Source organism: Ixodes scapularis, unplaced genomic scaffold (assembly GCF_016920785.2).
Source record: "Ixodes scapularis isolate PalLabHiFi unplaced genomic scaffold, ASM1692078v2 PGA_scaffold4__175_contigs__length_147842914, whole genome shotgun sequence".
Classification (NCBI taxonomy): Eukaryota; Metazoa; Arthropoda; class Arachnida; order Ixodida; family Ixodidae; genus Ixodes; species Ixodes scapularis.
This window is the reverse complement of record NW_024609879.1, coordinates 74368286-74385061: the sequence shown is the minus strand read 5'-3', so window position 1 is coordinate 74385061 and position 16776 is coordinate 74368286. Positions and strand designations below refer to the sequence as shown.

Below are 16776 nucleotides of genomic sequence, written 5' to 3'. Positions count from 1 at the left end.
CTCTCTGTCTTTTTCTTAGTCTATCAGGAATTGTTTTACTAATAATCGCTGCTTTCTACGTCTGAATGTTTCTACGTCTGAATGAAGCAGTTGCCGAAGGAAATTATGAAACATTAAATATTTACGTAAGTACATCTCCGGGTTTTTCTTCATAAAAACACCGGAAAACCTCAAGTCTGCATATAAGATATCTAGCGCCAAATCGGTCATACCAAAACGCACGTCGATGCGCTGAACAGTGTAAAGTAGCGCAAACTGTGGAAGGAAGCATTTAAAAGCCAAATATTTAGTTCTAACAAGTGTAACGTATTAGTGATTATCGGCCTACGGAATACCAACTTTTGAATCGCCGTCCGGCGCTTGAATTGTGTTCGTTTTCGTTCAGACGGATAAACGCTTTCTTTGGAGGGCATATCTCGCTACAACCCTTTAGAAACAAATGAATGGGCTGCAATCAAAGCTTTTCAATCGTCTTCATTGGAAGCTTTTTTTGCTCGTTACAAGTTGACAAACTTTGTGACTCTGCTTAAGTCCACTAAGAGCGAAAATTTCAGAAAGGCCATGACGCGGTAACAGCATTAACTACAACAAGCCATGCTTTTATATTACAATCTACTCTAAAGTCCGGTGCACAGTGAAAGACTTTATATCAATCATCTTGCACCCCTTGCACACTTACAACGGAAGCGCACCTAAAGGGACTTTTTTTCACCGCTAAAACGCCCCTAATGCAATCCTAATTAAAAGAATACGTGTAACACTGCTTTGTTTGTAAATTAGTCGACTTACAAGTCTTTCTGTTCCTTATTTATGCCAAGCATCTTCCAAATGGCTGTCCGTGAGTTATTCACTTGAATATACATTATGCTTCTTTATGTCTTAACCTGTAGTTTTACAAGTTTTCTCAGGGAACCCCATAATGATATAGGTTTCATTAAAAGCACAGTCTTTTTTTTAAGTTTAGAGCCCACCGCTCGCGTGGCCAGAGAGGGCTTCCTGCCGTGCAGCCCGCTTTTATCATCGGCGCTCGCTGACTGCGAGGTTTTTGAGATCAAGGAGGAATTTCGGCTCTCGCGTCGCGTTCGCCTTGATAACTAAGTGGAGCACAATGGCTGTTGCACCGTGCGTCTTTCCTGCGCTCGTTGCGTGACACTGCAATGCTGAGGAGCTGCCGTAGCGAGTGATGGTGTGCTGCCCCCAGCCCTTTAAGAATGAAGCAGCGCTAGCTGTACTGTGAAATTGCGTGTTTGTCTTCCGTCTCCTTACACTAAACGAAGTATTATGTTTTACGGTGGATAAGCACGTTGTATCGCTTTTTAAGTGCACAACATCATGCACAATATTAATATATTCAAAGCACTTCTGCCTCGGCGCTGACTTGAGCGCGGATTTTACAGCAGAGTAAACCAATGTCAAGTCGAGCAGCTTCCGGCTTTGTAGACGACTATGGCGACCAAGAGAAAATCCTACTTTCTTCGCAAGCACTCCTGTCTGCAACAGACTTCCCAGCCAGCAGCGCGGCAGAGGTGCAATAAATGCACTAATATGGTGAATGATGTCAACCCTGCACACGCGACGGAACGTGTTTATCCACAGCGGAACATAATAATGTGTTTAAGGGAAGACAAATCCGCAATTTCACTGTGACAGCTTTATAAAGCGCAGGGGCAGCGCACCACAAATTGCTAAGGCGGCGCCTCCGAACTGCAGCGGCACGCGACGAGAACAGCCAAGACGAACAGTGCACCCTCTATTTGGTGCAACTTTGTTATAAGAGCGAGCGAGACGCGAGAGCGGAGTTCACCGTCGATCTTAAAAATCTTGTACCCAGAGAGCGCCGACGATAAAGGCCCGTTCACACACTTGCAACCGGGTAGGACCGACTGAGAGAAGACCGGTTTTTAAAGTCTCTTGCGACGGCTTAGGACCAGCTCCGCAACATCGCCTCCGGCGCTAAGCTGTCGAAAGTGGCCTAAAACATGGTCTTGGTCATACTCGGTTGCAAGTGTGTACACGGGTCTTAAGAGCGGCGCTGCACGGGGGCGAGCCCGCGCCGGCCACGCGCGTGGTGGGCTCTAACCTTTAAAGAAAAGATTGTACTAACCTGCTCTAGCAAAACGTGGGTCGTCGTTTTCACGCAATATCGAAAAGATTTTTTTTTCTTTTACAAGTTTTTGCTGCTTGTGAATATTGCTAGAAACGACAACAGAGTTACTCAAACGTTAGAAAAAGTCAGTTGCCGCTGGGAACAAAGCATGTTCAATGGGCTTGAATCATTTCCCTTTGTGATCACGTGTAAAGAAGGACAGTTTTAGAATAAATGAAGGTATAAATTACCCACCTGAGTTTCGGTTCTTAAAAACCTTTATAACCCTTGCTTCAGCAGAAAACCAAAAAATGCATGATGCGAATGCCAGCGCTCCGACAGTAATCCTCATGTTGGATTGCTTAGAAAGTCAGTAGACAGAATATTTTGTTTACTTCATGAACACCTTTTTATGTATGTGCGATGCGGAAGGCTCCAGCTCTTTTCATTAGTAAAACTTTCGAAATATGCAGCAGCTGTCGTCATTTCCGTCATTTTAATGGTTTCTTTTGATTTGTTTTGGTGTCTTGTGTTCGAACAATGACGTCTATTCAAAAGGAACTCGAGTTGAAAAACATGTCCAGGCGGAAGTAATTTTTATACATATAAAAATTACTACCGCGTTCGTTGACTTTATAAGAACTAAATTTTAGATGTAGGTATCTTAAGCATTCCTAGTCTATCCGCATCAAATCTACGGTACTAATACTCCAATAAAATAATTCAGTTAAGGCAACTTTAGTATTATTCATCAAGTAATGAAGAACATGTTCACCGATCCATGTTTATACTACAAATAAAAAAATTGATGTTGGTGTCAGTATTACCTTGTAATGAGAGCCTAACAACTCCCGTGTTCTCCAAATACACAACAAAGCGATAAAGTTTACACATTTTGTGCCAGAGATCAAAGGCCACCATACAGGGTGTTATTTTTTTTTATTGTTTACATAATGTTCTTTAGAAAAAACGTCAAACCAAGAGCATTGTGGCTTGTGCATATGAGCTGAACGACGAGGCGCACACTACGTTAGAGTTAATGCATATAAAAGATCAGTAATTAACTAAGATTCACAGATTAACTTTTTATTAGAGGATATAGAGCGCACGTTTTGACTGAGAAATTGAACCCAAGAGAAACATCTTATACGTATAAGAAATGTCTTAGTCTAATAAACGCATATAATCAAATAAGATCATATAAGACCATCCAAGAACCTTATGAGAACAATATTGTATGCTTTTATATGATCTTATTTGATGATATGTGTTTCTTGGACCAAGCAATTACTTATATGTATAAGATGTTTCACTAGGGAGCCAGTCATAGAAGTTCTGAATCGAGTGCAGAGTCCGAGCTATCCATCGCCATAATTTACTCTGAAAACTGTCCCAAGCCAAATCCAAACTTTGAAAGCGCGCCGGAAGGACAATCTCTCTTTTTTACCAGAGGCCCACTTGGTTATGACGACATTTCATCACCTCCTTTTCCTGACAGAGAAAAGGAAGTGATCCCTCGTCTTACTCGATGACGTCAGAACTCGCTTTCCGGAAGCGAGTTGTTTACTCCAGAGTAATTACTCCCGCTACCCTCCTCGATCGGGGGGTAACGTCGGATCAAATCGAGTAAATACGTCACGTGATCTGTTCGTCGTTTGCTTTCTGCGCCGACAGTCGCCAAGGCTCGCTTGCTCCGCAGGCTTTGGTAGCGGACGTTCGAAATGACAAAGAATGAGGTGCAGCGATTTATGCGTGGTTTTTGCGATTTACTGTTTTCAACCTGGAATTGACTGCATTACATCCAGGCCGTGCACCTTCACCGAGAAGGTATACTTGTTAATGTATCATAAAAGTGCAGCTTCTCCGCATTCTCGCCCTCGGCGTTGGAGGGAATGCCGTATTCTCACGTTCAGGGTTGAAAATGTTCGAACGCAGTAAATGATGAGGTAGTATTTTTGTGTCCCCCAGGGTATGTGTAATGAGAGGATAATACTAGTAAAGCAGTGAAGGCTTCGAAGATTTCATGTATATGATCAATCAACAAGCCCCCCTCTCTCTCCCTCCCCAAGAAATTGCCTATAGCGGTTTGGAAGTATTTTTTAATCATATTCGCATCAAAGCGAACATAAATTGCCTGTCACTGTTGAGAAAGCCCCCTGCTTTTTTACCGCTACACCATGTGAAGCTATTTTTGCAAAACGTAATCGGTTCAAATTATGATGCGTGGAACATATGCGTTTAGGGCACCTGGACTAGATTTACAGCCATCGCGCTGATTAATAAAAACAAATTATTTCTGACTAGCTGATCTCAATATACAGCGGAAAAGGAAGGTGAGCAAGAGGAGCTGGTGGAGCCACCTCAGAAAACACGGCGTCGTCATTAATATTATCGTCTCTTCGAGTGCTTTCTCCATGATGAAAAGAGATCGTCTGCTATTTTCTGCCGTCGTTGCTGTGTTTTATTTTTGACATAGCCCAAGACAAAGCCAATCCGCGTAGTATCCAGGTGATTACCCTGGCGTTTCAACATCGAGTCGCGGATCGTTTACTCGCGATGTCACGAGGTCTGATGACGTAGGAGACAGGTCACTCGGGTAAGACTTGGAACACAGCCAGGGACGGTCGACGAGTTCCCAGGACCGACCGGATTCTGGAATTGAGACTGGCCATTTTCGCCCCGTGGGGCGCTGACCTGGCATGCCAAGACCGGTGTCCCGAGACGTTCCTGCCACAAGCCGGTCTTGTCTGTGCTGCTGTACGCATGCCTTGCCGGTAAAACAGCAGCGACATCTCTATCCGTTACCGTACGGAATAGTGAAGAGAACGCACAAAATTGTTACCGTGAGGTACTTTATTGGAAATCACTAGGGAGCTACTGCTCGGTATCACCCGCGGGAACAAAGCAGGCTGGATGAAAGTGGTTGTGTCTCCAGGAAACGGGAGTTTTCATCTGTCTCTTCGCACTTCAGACCTAGGCAGGTAACAGCTTAGCTTCTTCTCAACCAGGTCGATAATGCACCTCAAAAGTCGAGTCCTCAATTAGAGCGCATTCAAAAAGAATCGTTGGATGACACAAATCAGTTGAATTATAGGGCAAATCAATATCTTGAAAACCAGTTGCACACAATGCATCAATCTCTTGTAGTGCAAAAAATACTAAAATTAAGTAGTAAACAAAGGTTTCCAAGAGAGGGTCCCGTTCAGCAGTGCGAAAGAAAGAAAAAACAGTGCTGGTGGTTCATTTATGTGAAAAAGTGAAAAGCCCAAAGAGTGGTAGATCTTAGATATACCAGGGCAGCCCATGTAAGAGCAAAACTTTTCTAAATTATGCCTTAAATCAAGTCCTCTGAATTACCTTTTTAGAGAAGTGCTCTGTGCATGCGCAGGCTCACTTTACGAAGCAGTGAAAGCCATAATTTCAACCAGTGCAATAATTGTGTTTCCTCATCTGTCCCTGTTTCAATCACATAAATTGTCGTTCTGCTCCCAGCATAGCATGGCAATTCAAGGAATGTCGGTAAAATTATTCACACCTGCGTGTGTGGCAGGCATCTTTAGTGAATTCAAGATTGTACGAAGTGAAAATAGGAAACTAATGTCAACCTCAAGCCTACGTCTGAAGGCTTTTTTTTGGTGTGGTAGGTTAGCACATTCTAATAATCAAGCTGTCTAATACATTGCATCATCTTATCGTTCTTTTGGCATAGTGTGTTGCAAGTTTAACGCCAGTGGGAACTGAACACATTTCTTTTATTAGTTCCCTTTTTTTTACTTTTGTGGCATGTTCAGAGTTTAATATTATAGTTTAAACGCCACTGTTTAAAAAAAAAGTGTAATTTATCACTTCCGCACATCAGTGGCCACATCTTCGTCGTTTTATATTGACGCTGTGTAGCTTGTTCATGGTTAAACATTGATGCCATAAAAAGAATCTTTGAGTTCTTCTTAAATTATGTGCACCCTGATGTCAAAACTGTAGCACTGTTCATGTTCACCGCCTTCAGGACATGACCTACCTGAGTACTGATGGAATTTTATTTCCCTTTGACCGATTGTTTCTAGACAAACTATCAATCTGTGTGACTTGCTTACCGTGGCTCGGCGAGTTATCCATGAGCCGCAGAAGTTAACTGATTTCGATAAAAGTGGATATTGGAAAATAAGATTTTTTTTTAATTTATTGTTTATTCATTCATTAAACAAGTAATAGGCCTGGCGATTTCATGCCCTCAAGCCATCCACGTTTCATCGGAAAGCAGAATGGCTACAGTGAAACCAAATGACGGTTGTCGATTTGGCAGGAGAAAATTGGGCAAAAGATAATTTGGCATTTGAAAACACACTGGAGGATGTTATTGTACACAAAACATGTCACAAAAACTTTTAAATAAAAAATAAAATTAACGTTGTGTGGTGGATTGAAACCAGTAAGACCAGTAAGCAGGGCATTTGACTGTTGAAGAAGCAGTTATGTACGTGTCAAACCAAAAGCCCTCTATGAATCACTGTACCCTTCTGAATGGAGTGTATGCACGCAACACTCAGTGTCGTGTTTATGTGAAGAAGGTGCATTGTCTTTATTCACCTTTAACCTGAAAAATAACACAATAAGCAGAGCAAATTACCACCGGCTTGCACCAAGATGTAGCTTCTGTTACACCACTTGTTACCCATTTGCTCTGAAATTTACAATGGGATGACAAAACGACAACTTGTCCTGCAACTCAAAAATTGCGATTAGCAATTCGTGCTGTAAAGGTCTACATAGAAAAATGCATGTGAGGGAATCTGTTTCAATTTAACAAGGAATGTCACCTCCTGCATTATTCGGTACAGATTGCTACTCGTCAGTTTCACCGGGACAACTCCACTTTGTCGGCAAATCGAGACAAGACGAGACGCATTCAAACGTTCCACAAAAAAAGACCGATTGGGCTGGCGATATAATCCCTTGAGAAGGGTAAAAAAGGAGACAAAAGACAAACACAAAACTAAAAAAAGACTAGGTGACTGGTGCGCGACAAAAAAAATTCAGCTGGTCCTTTTATCGAACAAGAAACCTCTATATTTCCAGTGGAGCGTTCTACCAACTGAGCTAACTTGGAGTTAGACGTCAGTATAGCAAACAGGTTTTAGCAGCTGCCGCCTTTGTAACATTGACAAGTGTGAACGGCCTCTATATTAAGATTATGATGATAATGCAATTAATACAAAGGTGCAAGTTAGCTGGACAATAATAGCGATAATAATCCCTAGAGAAGGGGAACAAAGGAGAAAAAGGATAAACACAAAACTCTAAACACAGTGTGGTGACTGGTGCGCGACTGAAGTTTTGGAGTTTTGTGTTTGTCCTTTGTTTCCTCAGTTCCCCTACTCCAAGGATTCTTATCGTTACTCTTGTCCAGTTCGCTTGCACCTTTGCAATAATTGCATTATCACCATAATTGGGCTTGTCGGTGTATGTTCATCCAGATGAAGCGTCTAAAAGCAACTGGCACAATAATGACAAAAAGCACAGAGCGCTATATATACAACTGAAATTTATATTAAAAGCAATAATTTATACACAGAATAGCCTTCCCCACATAAGAATGCGAATTTTTTATCGGTAATGTGAACTGATGCTGCACTTAAACAGCTTTCCCCTTCTGCCACTTTGAATAGCTCTCTCTTCATTTTGTTTTTTAAGCTTCTCAATAATTTTTGTTCTCTTGTTGTTTGGTGCGCACGGGCATCTGTTACATGTGAACGGCAAGATTACCCGAAGGAGAGTAGTTGATTGATAAAGCGTGTTCACGCGCCCTATCGTTAATGCAATGCCCCGTCTGCCCCCCGTACACTTTTCCGCATGTCATTGGTACTTCGTAGACCACTAAGCTGGCCATGTCAGCGAACAACTTTGTAGGGTCCTTCTTTTCACACCGCACTTTCATCACTTTCCTCTTACTGAACTGTGAGCACAGCCTTGATAGTTTATGCATAGCACAGAAGACAACATGCACCTCAGTGTGCTAGAACTCTTTTGCACAGACCGTCTTACAACACAAGAGTTGCAGCCAACGAGCTTGAGTCTTACCTTAGAGCGGTAAACCGGAACCCACTGCCTGCAGCGGAAATGGCACCCCCCCCCCCCCCCGGTTGCCGCCATCTTGCCTGTTTGCCACATTAGTGATCACGTGACGTTAAGATGGCTGCGCCCAAAGGTGGGGCAGATCAGATTGGCCAGATCGTGGTCAGCAGATGGGCACTCTGGGGCTGCGTTCGAATCTTACTCGAATGGCGCCGAGTTAATCCGGCGGATCAAGTCACGTGACGAGACAGATGCAGCAACGCTGGACGCGGGTAGGTTTTCGAACGCAACGGGTGCGAGAACTTCACCCAGGAGTGAGATAGGCTGCGTTCGATTTACTTGCAGCTCCTGCACCGGTGCAGAAAAGTGTGGGGCGGTGTACTTCCGGCCGTATCTCAATACATATACCCGAAATAGACTGCCCTACACTTTTCTGCACCGGCGCAGGAGGTGCAAGTAAATTATCTCACTCTTGGGTGAAGTTCTCGTACCCGTTGCGTTCGAAAACCTACCCGCGTCCAGCGTTGCTGCATCTGTCTCGTCACGTGACTTGATCCGCCGGAATAACTCGGCGCTATTCGAGTAAGATTCGAACGCAGCCCCAGAGTGCCCATCTGCTGACCACGATCTGACCAATCTGATCTTCCCCACCTTTGGGCGCAGCCATCTTAACGTCACGTGATCACTAATGTGGCAAACAGGCAAGATGGCGGCAACCGAGGGGGTGCCTTTTTTGACCGCTGGTTTACCGCTCTAAGTTTACTCAAGCTCGTTGGTTGCAGCAGACTTTAGGGTTCCTGTATTTTTGTTGTTTGTTTTTTTACTCCGCTCAATACTAGCAGGGCTCTGCTCACAATCAATAACAAGGCAAAGGATAAAGCGCCGTGTGAAAACAAAAACGCCACAAAATTTTCTTACTTTGCCGTGTCAGTGATCTACGAGATACCAATGACGTGCAGAAAGGTGCAAGAGGGGTAGACGGGGCATTGCATTAACGATAGGGCGGACGAAAACGCTTTATCGATCAGAAGCTCTTCCTTGACAATCTCGCTGTTCACTTTAACAGATGTCCGTGCGCACCAAATATGCAGAGAACAAAAATTATTGTTAAACTTAAAAAACAAAACAGAGAGCTATTTGAAGCGTACAATAGAAGGTTGCCAGGGGAGGGGGGGGGGGGAGGGGGGATTCTTGCGTAAGTGCACCGGTGGTGCGCATTACCGATAAGGAATTCGCCTTTTTATGCGGGGAGGGCGATTTTGTCTATAAATGATTGTTTTCAATAAAACCTTCAGATGAAATAGCACTGTGTGCCAGCGACTCAAACCGTAACCGTAATCAAAACGGAAAATTGTTTAGGAACAAAATTTTTGCAGCAACCAGAACCGGAACGAAACCGTTATTTTCAATTTATAAAAACCGTAACCGTAACTCTAATTACAAAATATTTACCGGTAACCGACATTCACCGATATTAACCAAAAAATAGAGGTTAGTATTTCTCAAGAATGACCTCGAGGAGGGATTTTGGAATGTCGTGGCCATTTGACAAAGTTACCGTCAGCGAGTTGTGCCTCTGATAATACATTTCCATACAATGTAAATTTCGGATTAAGAATACTTAGTTGGAATCAGTGGCCGAGCTTATAATCAAAAGCCCCCATTTCTAAATATGCAACACTCTTGCAATTGCTACATGTATTCAGTACGCAACGGCTTAAGGGTATTAGCTAATGCGTTATACTTCCCAGGGGTCCATCCAACTCGGTTCTTTTAAAACCACAATGTTGCTGACCTCCGGCGCGCCCAGTATGAAGAAATTAGGGAAATTGACCATCATGCAGAACTGGCAGAAAACAAAACCTGCTATTTATTTCGCCTGAAAAGTGTCACGAGTGCCTCTTCTGGAGCAACTCTGAAAGAAAAAAAAATGGAAGATGATTTACATTGACGTTTCGAATAAAGCACCTGAAAAGAAAATAATATATATATATATATAAATGACATCTTGGGGCTAAGTAGGCTATAGGTGTATTTTTATAAAGGTAGAAGCCACCGAGGGTCAAACAAACTTGAAAGGTTTAATTAAACATATATAAGGTATAGAGAAACCACGACGTTTCGAAGGGCGAGCCTTCTTCCTCAAGCGGGAGTTGAAAAGTCCCGCTTGAGGAAAAAGGGTCCCCCTTCGAAACGTCGCGGTTTCTCTATAACTTATACATGTTTAATTAAACCTTCCAAGTTTGTTTGACCCTCGGTGGCTTCTACTTTTATATATATATATATATATATATATATATATATATCAGGGTGTCGAACCGGAACCGAACCGAATCGAAAACCGGAACTGAACCGGTATTTTTTCCGGAACTGAACCCGAACCCGAACCGTAATATTGTTATCGCGATGAACCCGAACCGGAACTGAACCGGAAAAAAAATAACGGTTACCGGCTCGTGTCAAAACGGTTCGGCCACGCGCTGTTGACAATGAATGTGCTATCAATGCCATTTGTTTTTAAGTGCCGTCAACTGACACACACCTCGCTTACATATTTTTTTTCTCCACTCAGTCTTAGGAATATAAACGCTGCATTCATGAATCTTGACAAACGCTGCATCCATGAATCTTGACATAGGAACCAGTATTGCGCTGGTCGCGGCTTGCACGGAAAAAAAAGAATTAAAAGGCTGTGCAAAAAAAAAAAAAAAAAAATCTCGTCACGGGATTTCATTTTCCTACAATCTCGTAAATCCTAAATGCTGCTGTGTGCTCATTTCATAACACGTTTCTAGAACGCGCGAGTTCTTGAAGCTTGCTTCCATCGGAATGAGAAAAGAAAAGGCTGTGGAGTTTGATAATAATGCATCCGGTTTTGTATAGGCACCTAGAAGCTAACATATTTGTGAGACAGCGAACTCTTCTATTTTAATATTTATCCTATTACGTCCTTCTGGCGTAGCGTTCGGTGAAGTGTTTTTCATATTCCGTATCTTGTTTAATGAAAACTTCTTTAAGGGTCTAATTTGAGTTACCGAAGGCTCGGGATAGTTAGCGAGTTCTACTTGTAAGTGGGTTTGTAAAGAGGTCGCGGATTTTACAGTTACTGCGTCGGACACAATTAGATCAAGTCCGAATGCGTAAACGTCGGTGAGGTAACCTTTGAGTGCACATAAAGAAACCATTCCTGGTAGAAATCCCTGAGCCTTACACTACGATGTATCCCGTTTCGTATGTGCTGATTTCAGATGTTTTTTTTTTTTGTAATTTATTTTGATGTTGCAATTTGTCATTTATAATTTCCCAACCGGTTCGCGAACCGGTTCAGTGCCCCGAACCGGTTCGCGAACCGGTTCGCGGATCGAATTAATCAAACCGGAACTGAACCGGAACAAAATTAATTTACCTGAACCTGAACCGTAACCGAACCCGTATATTTTTCGGTTCGACACACTGATATCCCCACCGCAGGAATGGGTTATCTCCGACGCGGGAGACAAGGGAAATCCCGTTTGACGCGCGTTTCATGCGAGTTTTCACGGGATTCATGCGAGCTTTCCAGCACATATTGAAAGACATTTCAACACTAGGGTACTTTCTAGGAAGTGCAAAATGCATACAGCTGTTTGACACTTAGTGAGGGTTACTTTAGGTTATATGAGTAAACACTCTCATGCGAAGCTAAAGGATGAGACAATTAAGAGAAGCGGAAGATGCATAAAATAGCAGCTGCAATTTTCTCTTGCGAAACCTGCTGCGTTTTTTTTTTTTTTTTTTAAGATTATGTTGGTATTTTTTTGTTGTTGTTTTTATTCTTCCTGGATATGTTTGTATTCGCTGACAAGCACACTTATTTCATTAAATTTCTCTAGACGTCGTAAACCTCAAAGACATTCAATTTCTCTGATGTTGAACCTGCAACACTTAAATAGTTAACACTTGTTTAGCGACAGCGATTTTTTCACCACAGATGCAAGTACTAAAATTTTTGTACTTTGCAAAAAAGCAAGATCAATATTCTTGTAAATTACAGTCCAGTTTTCACTCTGACAGTATTTTCAAAGACTTGTAATAAAAACTTACACGGGAAACGTTTCACGTTTATTTTAGTGAATAACTTGTGGACCTCAGAGCAATATTTTTTAGTAAATCAAGAAAACTAGTTGAACAAAAATAATAAATTCTTACACTGTTTGAAAACAAAGCTATTGTCGATTTTTTAAAGGCTTTTGATTTAGGTGTGAATCATAACATTTTTCAATTAAAAATGAACTAATATTGTATTCGGGGACGTGTTGCATTTCTTTTAAAACTATGTTTATTGGATTACCATATTTATCATTATAAGGTTGATTTTTTCTGTCACCCACCTGTCACCGAGCTGTGTTTAGAGTTTGTGTTTTTCCTTTATCCCCCCCTTTTCTCCCTTGTCCAGGGATTATTATCGTCATCTTGTCCAGCTCGCTTACACCTTTGTATTAATTGCATTATCATCATAACCTTAAAATGCAGGCTGCATGTTCACCCTTGTTGGTGTTAGACAGGCGGTAGCTGATAAAACCCGTTTGCTCTACTGAAGTCTAACTCCTGGTAAGCTCGTTGATAGAGCGCTACACTGTAAACGGAGAGGTGCCCGGTCCTATATCAGGACCAGGTAGATTTTTTCGGTCGCGCATCAGTCACCTAGCTCAACCCGCCGCTCACTCCGAAAACGGACGTCTAAGAGCTGCACTCTAGGCTGCTCTATCACGCTGCCAAGCAAGACCCATAAAATCAGCCATAGACATCTCTATAGCAGACCAGACAAAAAGCTATAGATGATTAAAGAAACCAAAGAAAAGCCATAGGCAGCTTTAGAACCCTGGCTAAAGAGATTCATATACTAAGCCATAGAAATCTCTGTAACAGCCCTTAGCGAAAACTAATACGTTTGAAATATACCACATTCTAATTTGAGTGTATTTGAAATACAATTCATATTTGTAAGTACACGAAAAATATACCGAAAATATAAACTTCTTTTTTTGTTACTTAGTACTAAAATATACTTCTAAAAATCATTTTAAAATACCTTTACTTAAAATACATTTGAAGCTCCCTTCATACGTTTTGAAATATGTAAATACTAAATTAATAGGCACAAAATACCTTTCACATATATTTCTTGAAATATTAATTTAATTCATGCAAAATATACTCCAACCCTAAAAAAATGGAGCAATCAAGAATACGTGCAGAATACTCTTAAAATACCTGAAAATCGTAAATACTGTTGTGTTATACTCGAAGTACCTTTCGACTGCAATACTTTGGTAGTTTGACTTAAACTACCAAAATATTTAAAAGCTCCCCTTCTGAAGTTCACTTCAAGCAGATATGGAGTACACTGAAGCGCCTAAATACATTTGATTAGTTTGGCGATTGAATTGCGCAGCATCGTACTGATAAATCAGCCCAGTTTGTGTTATTGTTTCCTTTTTTCTATCAAGAACACACCTGATCAGTTCCTTGCACACCAATCACAAACGGGGTTCGGGAACTACAACCACAACATTTGCTGATGCTGGAAAGCTTCAGCAGGTGCTGTGAACAGATACGTTTGGCGTGGCTTTGTTAGCACAATGTTAGTTCACTGAACGTGTATACTCACCATTGTACGTGATGTGAATAGTGACTTTAATACAGTGACATTAACTACCATATTAAATAGTCAACTACTAAAAAGGAAAGGCAAAACAACTACTGTAAAATATTTATTTTTCGCGGGCTCAATATTTCGCGATTTAGGTCAAAGTTGGAGTTTTGGAATAATTCGCAAATTCTAATTTTCGCGACGCGCTGGGATCGCAATATAGATTTTAATGTTTTTACATTATGCCGGAATTGTTCACGGGACCTATTTTTCGGAATTGTAGGCGATTCGCCAACTTTGCGAGAATTAGGTCCTCACGAAAATAAAGTCGTTTACAGTATTTTAAAGTGAAGAAACTGCCTTGATTCGCTTCGCCCTGAGTGGTGCTACGCAGAGAAGCAATAACATGTATTTTATGAGCCGTTTGTGTGGATATTGTTTTAGGGACTGTGCCGAATTGTTATTAGTTGTACCAATGCCTTTTAGTAAGAGATATCGTCCACGAACTTCAAAACACTGTTTCCCCCTTGACAGACTCCCGAGGAGAAGATCGAATACTTGTAACCTTAAAAAGCGCAGAGGTGGCCACCGAAAAAATTATTACCTTCAATATGTAGGCTATATAAGGCTCTAGAGCAGTCAACGGGACTGTGAATGAGCTCTTCAGTGCGTCATGTTGTTTGTGTTTGTGTTCGTTTCTAATGTGGCTTTGTGAGATGTATTTAGTAGTGCCTTCAAATACCACAGGGGCACCATTTGCTGACAAAAATCGAAAATAAAAAAAAATTGTGTAACCGGTTTTTAATCCACAAATGGCATCTTGAGTGTGAAGGAATAATATTTTTGGTATATCTAAAATATTTTTTGATTCATATTTATAATGTATTTTGAATACATTACGCGCGTATTTCGAATGCGGCCAAAATAATACAGAATAAATACAAAATGAATATTCGTACTAAATATATTTCAACTTCGTTTGAAGTACGGCCTCTTTTTGCTAAGGGAGACCATACAAGGAAATATAGATGGCTAACCACACCATAGGAAAAGCAATGGGTGGCTATAGCAAGCTGGCTAAAGACACCATTAGGTAAGCAATAGAACTATCTATATCAGACTATACGAAAAGCTATAAATTCCAAAAATACCATAGAAAAAGCATAAGGCAGCTATAGCACGCCGGCTAAAGAGACCCATAGAGGAAACCAGAAACCTTTATACCAGACCATACAAAAAGCTAAAGAGGATTAAATAAATTACAGGGAAAATTATACGCAGCTATAGCACTGACCTAGAAAGAGATCCCTAGAAATCTCCACAGCAGACCATACGAAATGCTATAGACGGCTGAAGGAACCATAAAGAAATTCATAGGCGGCTAAAGAGACTCATAGAGTAAGCCATACAAATTTTTATAGCTGTTCATTGCAATAGAACTATCCAGATCAGACTGTAAGGAAAGCTATAGAATCCAAAAATACCATAAAAAACGCATAAGGCAGCTATAGCACGCCGGCTAAAAAGACCCATAGGGGAAGCTAGAAACCTCTATACCACCCGAATGAAAAATTCATCAATGTAACCCTGTTTGGCAGTCACTGCTTTCTAGTGGACCGTTGACTGTACCTGACTGTACGTCAAGCATGTCTGACTGGCCAACAAGTAACTCTGACCGACAGTCAAACTCCAGTCAGACTCCGTTTGTGGGTTTTCTGATGGTTTCCTGGTGGCCACCACGAGATACCGTCAAGATTTCTTGGTGGCTAGTCTGATTGTACCTCAATTGTCTCTGACTGTGCGTCAAAAAGCTTTGACGTGCAGACAGACGTATGGTCAAAGGACGTAAAGTTCGTTCGAATACCACTATTTTGTCCAATCTATGAATACGAAAAATAATCTATGCTGGAGAAAAGGATTTCGGGAAGTGAGCCCATAAAACCGCTGATGTTAGAGATATGACAAGCAGGGCACCCGACAACCCTGATCAGAAGCTCGCCGAAACGCCGAACACGCCACTTTCTACTTTCGCTTCGCCCATAGAGGCTTCCCCGAGCTTTCATGAACGATCGCTCTCGACTCGTTTTGTTTGCCCGCTTGCTTCAACCTGTCGATCCTGCCCGGGCTCTACAATGTCTTATGTTTTAGTAGAATTTCTCCTTGACAAGACCCAGTCTGTCGTGAGTTCCGACTATGTAAGGAACTTTAGCGGTGTAGTTGAAGACGACAAGGGGTACCAGGTCTAGGCCGGAAACGCGCGAAGAAAAGGAGGGTTCTACGACGGAAAAGTACTCTACATGGCAGGTGAGTAGAACTGAAGTACGGCGATAGATGTACGAGTGCTTTGCATAACATTCTGAAGGCTTAACGGCATAAGCAGCCGAAGCATTCTTTAGAGCGATGCACTCATTGTCGGAACCTCGCGATGCAATACTGAAATGCTCTGGGCTCGGTCCGAAAGGTTTAGTCTATAAAGTTTATACCTTTCTATCTGGTGTGGGCTATTGGCCTTACCGCTGTGTCGCAGCTCATTATTATTGTTTCATGAAGAGCGCAGACAAAAAGCATCCGCGAGCGTAGTTCAGATATGTCTGCTGCTCGCGTTCGTCCGTGGAAGCCTGGGCTGTCTGTCGTAGCATGCAGGCTTGCTCTCTCGCTTCAACGGAATCGCATACATTTTGTGAATTAAAGTGCATACGGTCGTCCTGAAAGGTTGAGACATTGAGGGCGTTTCTCTGAAACATGCTTAGGCTGCATGTGGGCCCGTTTGTAAACAAATGTCCCCTTTTGCATAAAAAACGCAAATTTCAAAAGTGAAAAAAGAACGGGTACACTTTTTTTATGTCATGAATTACATTTATTTTAAGGACTTGTAAACCGTTTCATAGCCATCCAAGATGGCCACCTCGGCTTGTGAACCGTTTCATAGCGAGCCAAGATGGGCACCTCGGAATGGGAGCTTTTATATAAATGCTGCCCTTGTTGA

The 16776-nt window shown here is 41.9% G+C and overlaps 1 protein-coding gene across 1 annotated transcript in view; it reads right to left on the bottom strand.

Moving 5' to 3' along the window:
- Positions 1-2438, bottom strand: part of LOC120839910 — a 38960-nt gene extending 36522 nt beyond the window's left edge. The window contains exon 1 of the mRNA XM_040210307.2: positions 2342-2438. Within this exon, the coding sequence (XP_040066241.2) occupies positions 2342-2438 (97 nt within the window). The remainder of the gene's footprint in view (positions 1-2341) is intronic.
- Between the last annotated feature and the right edge of the window lie 14338 nt (positions 2439-16776).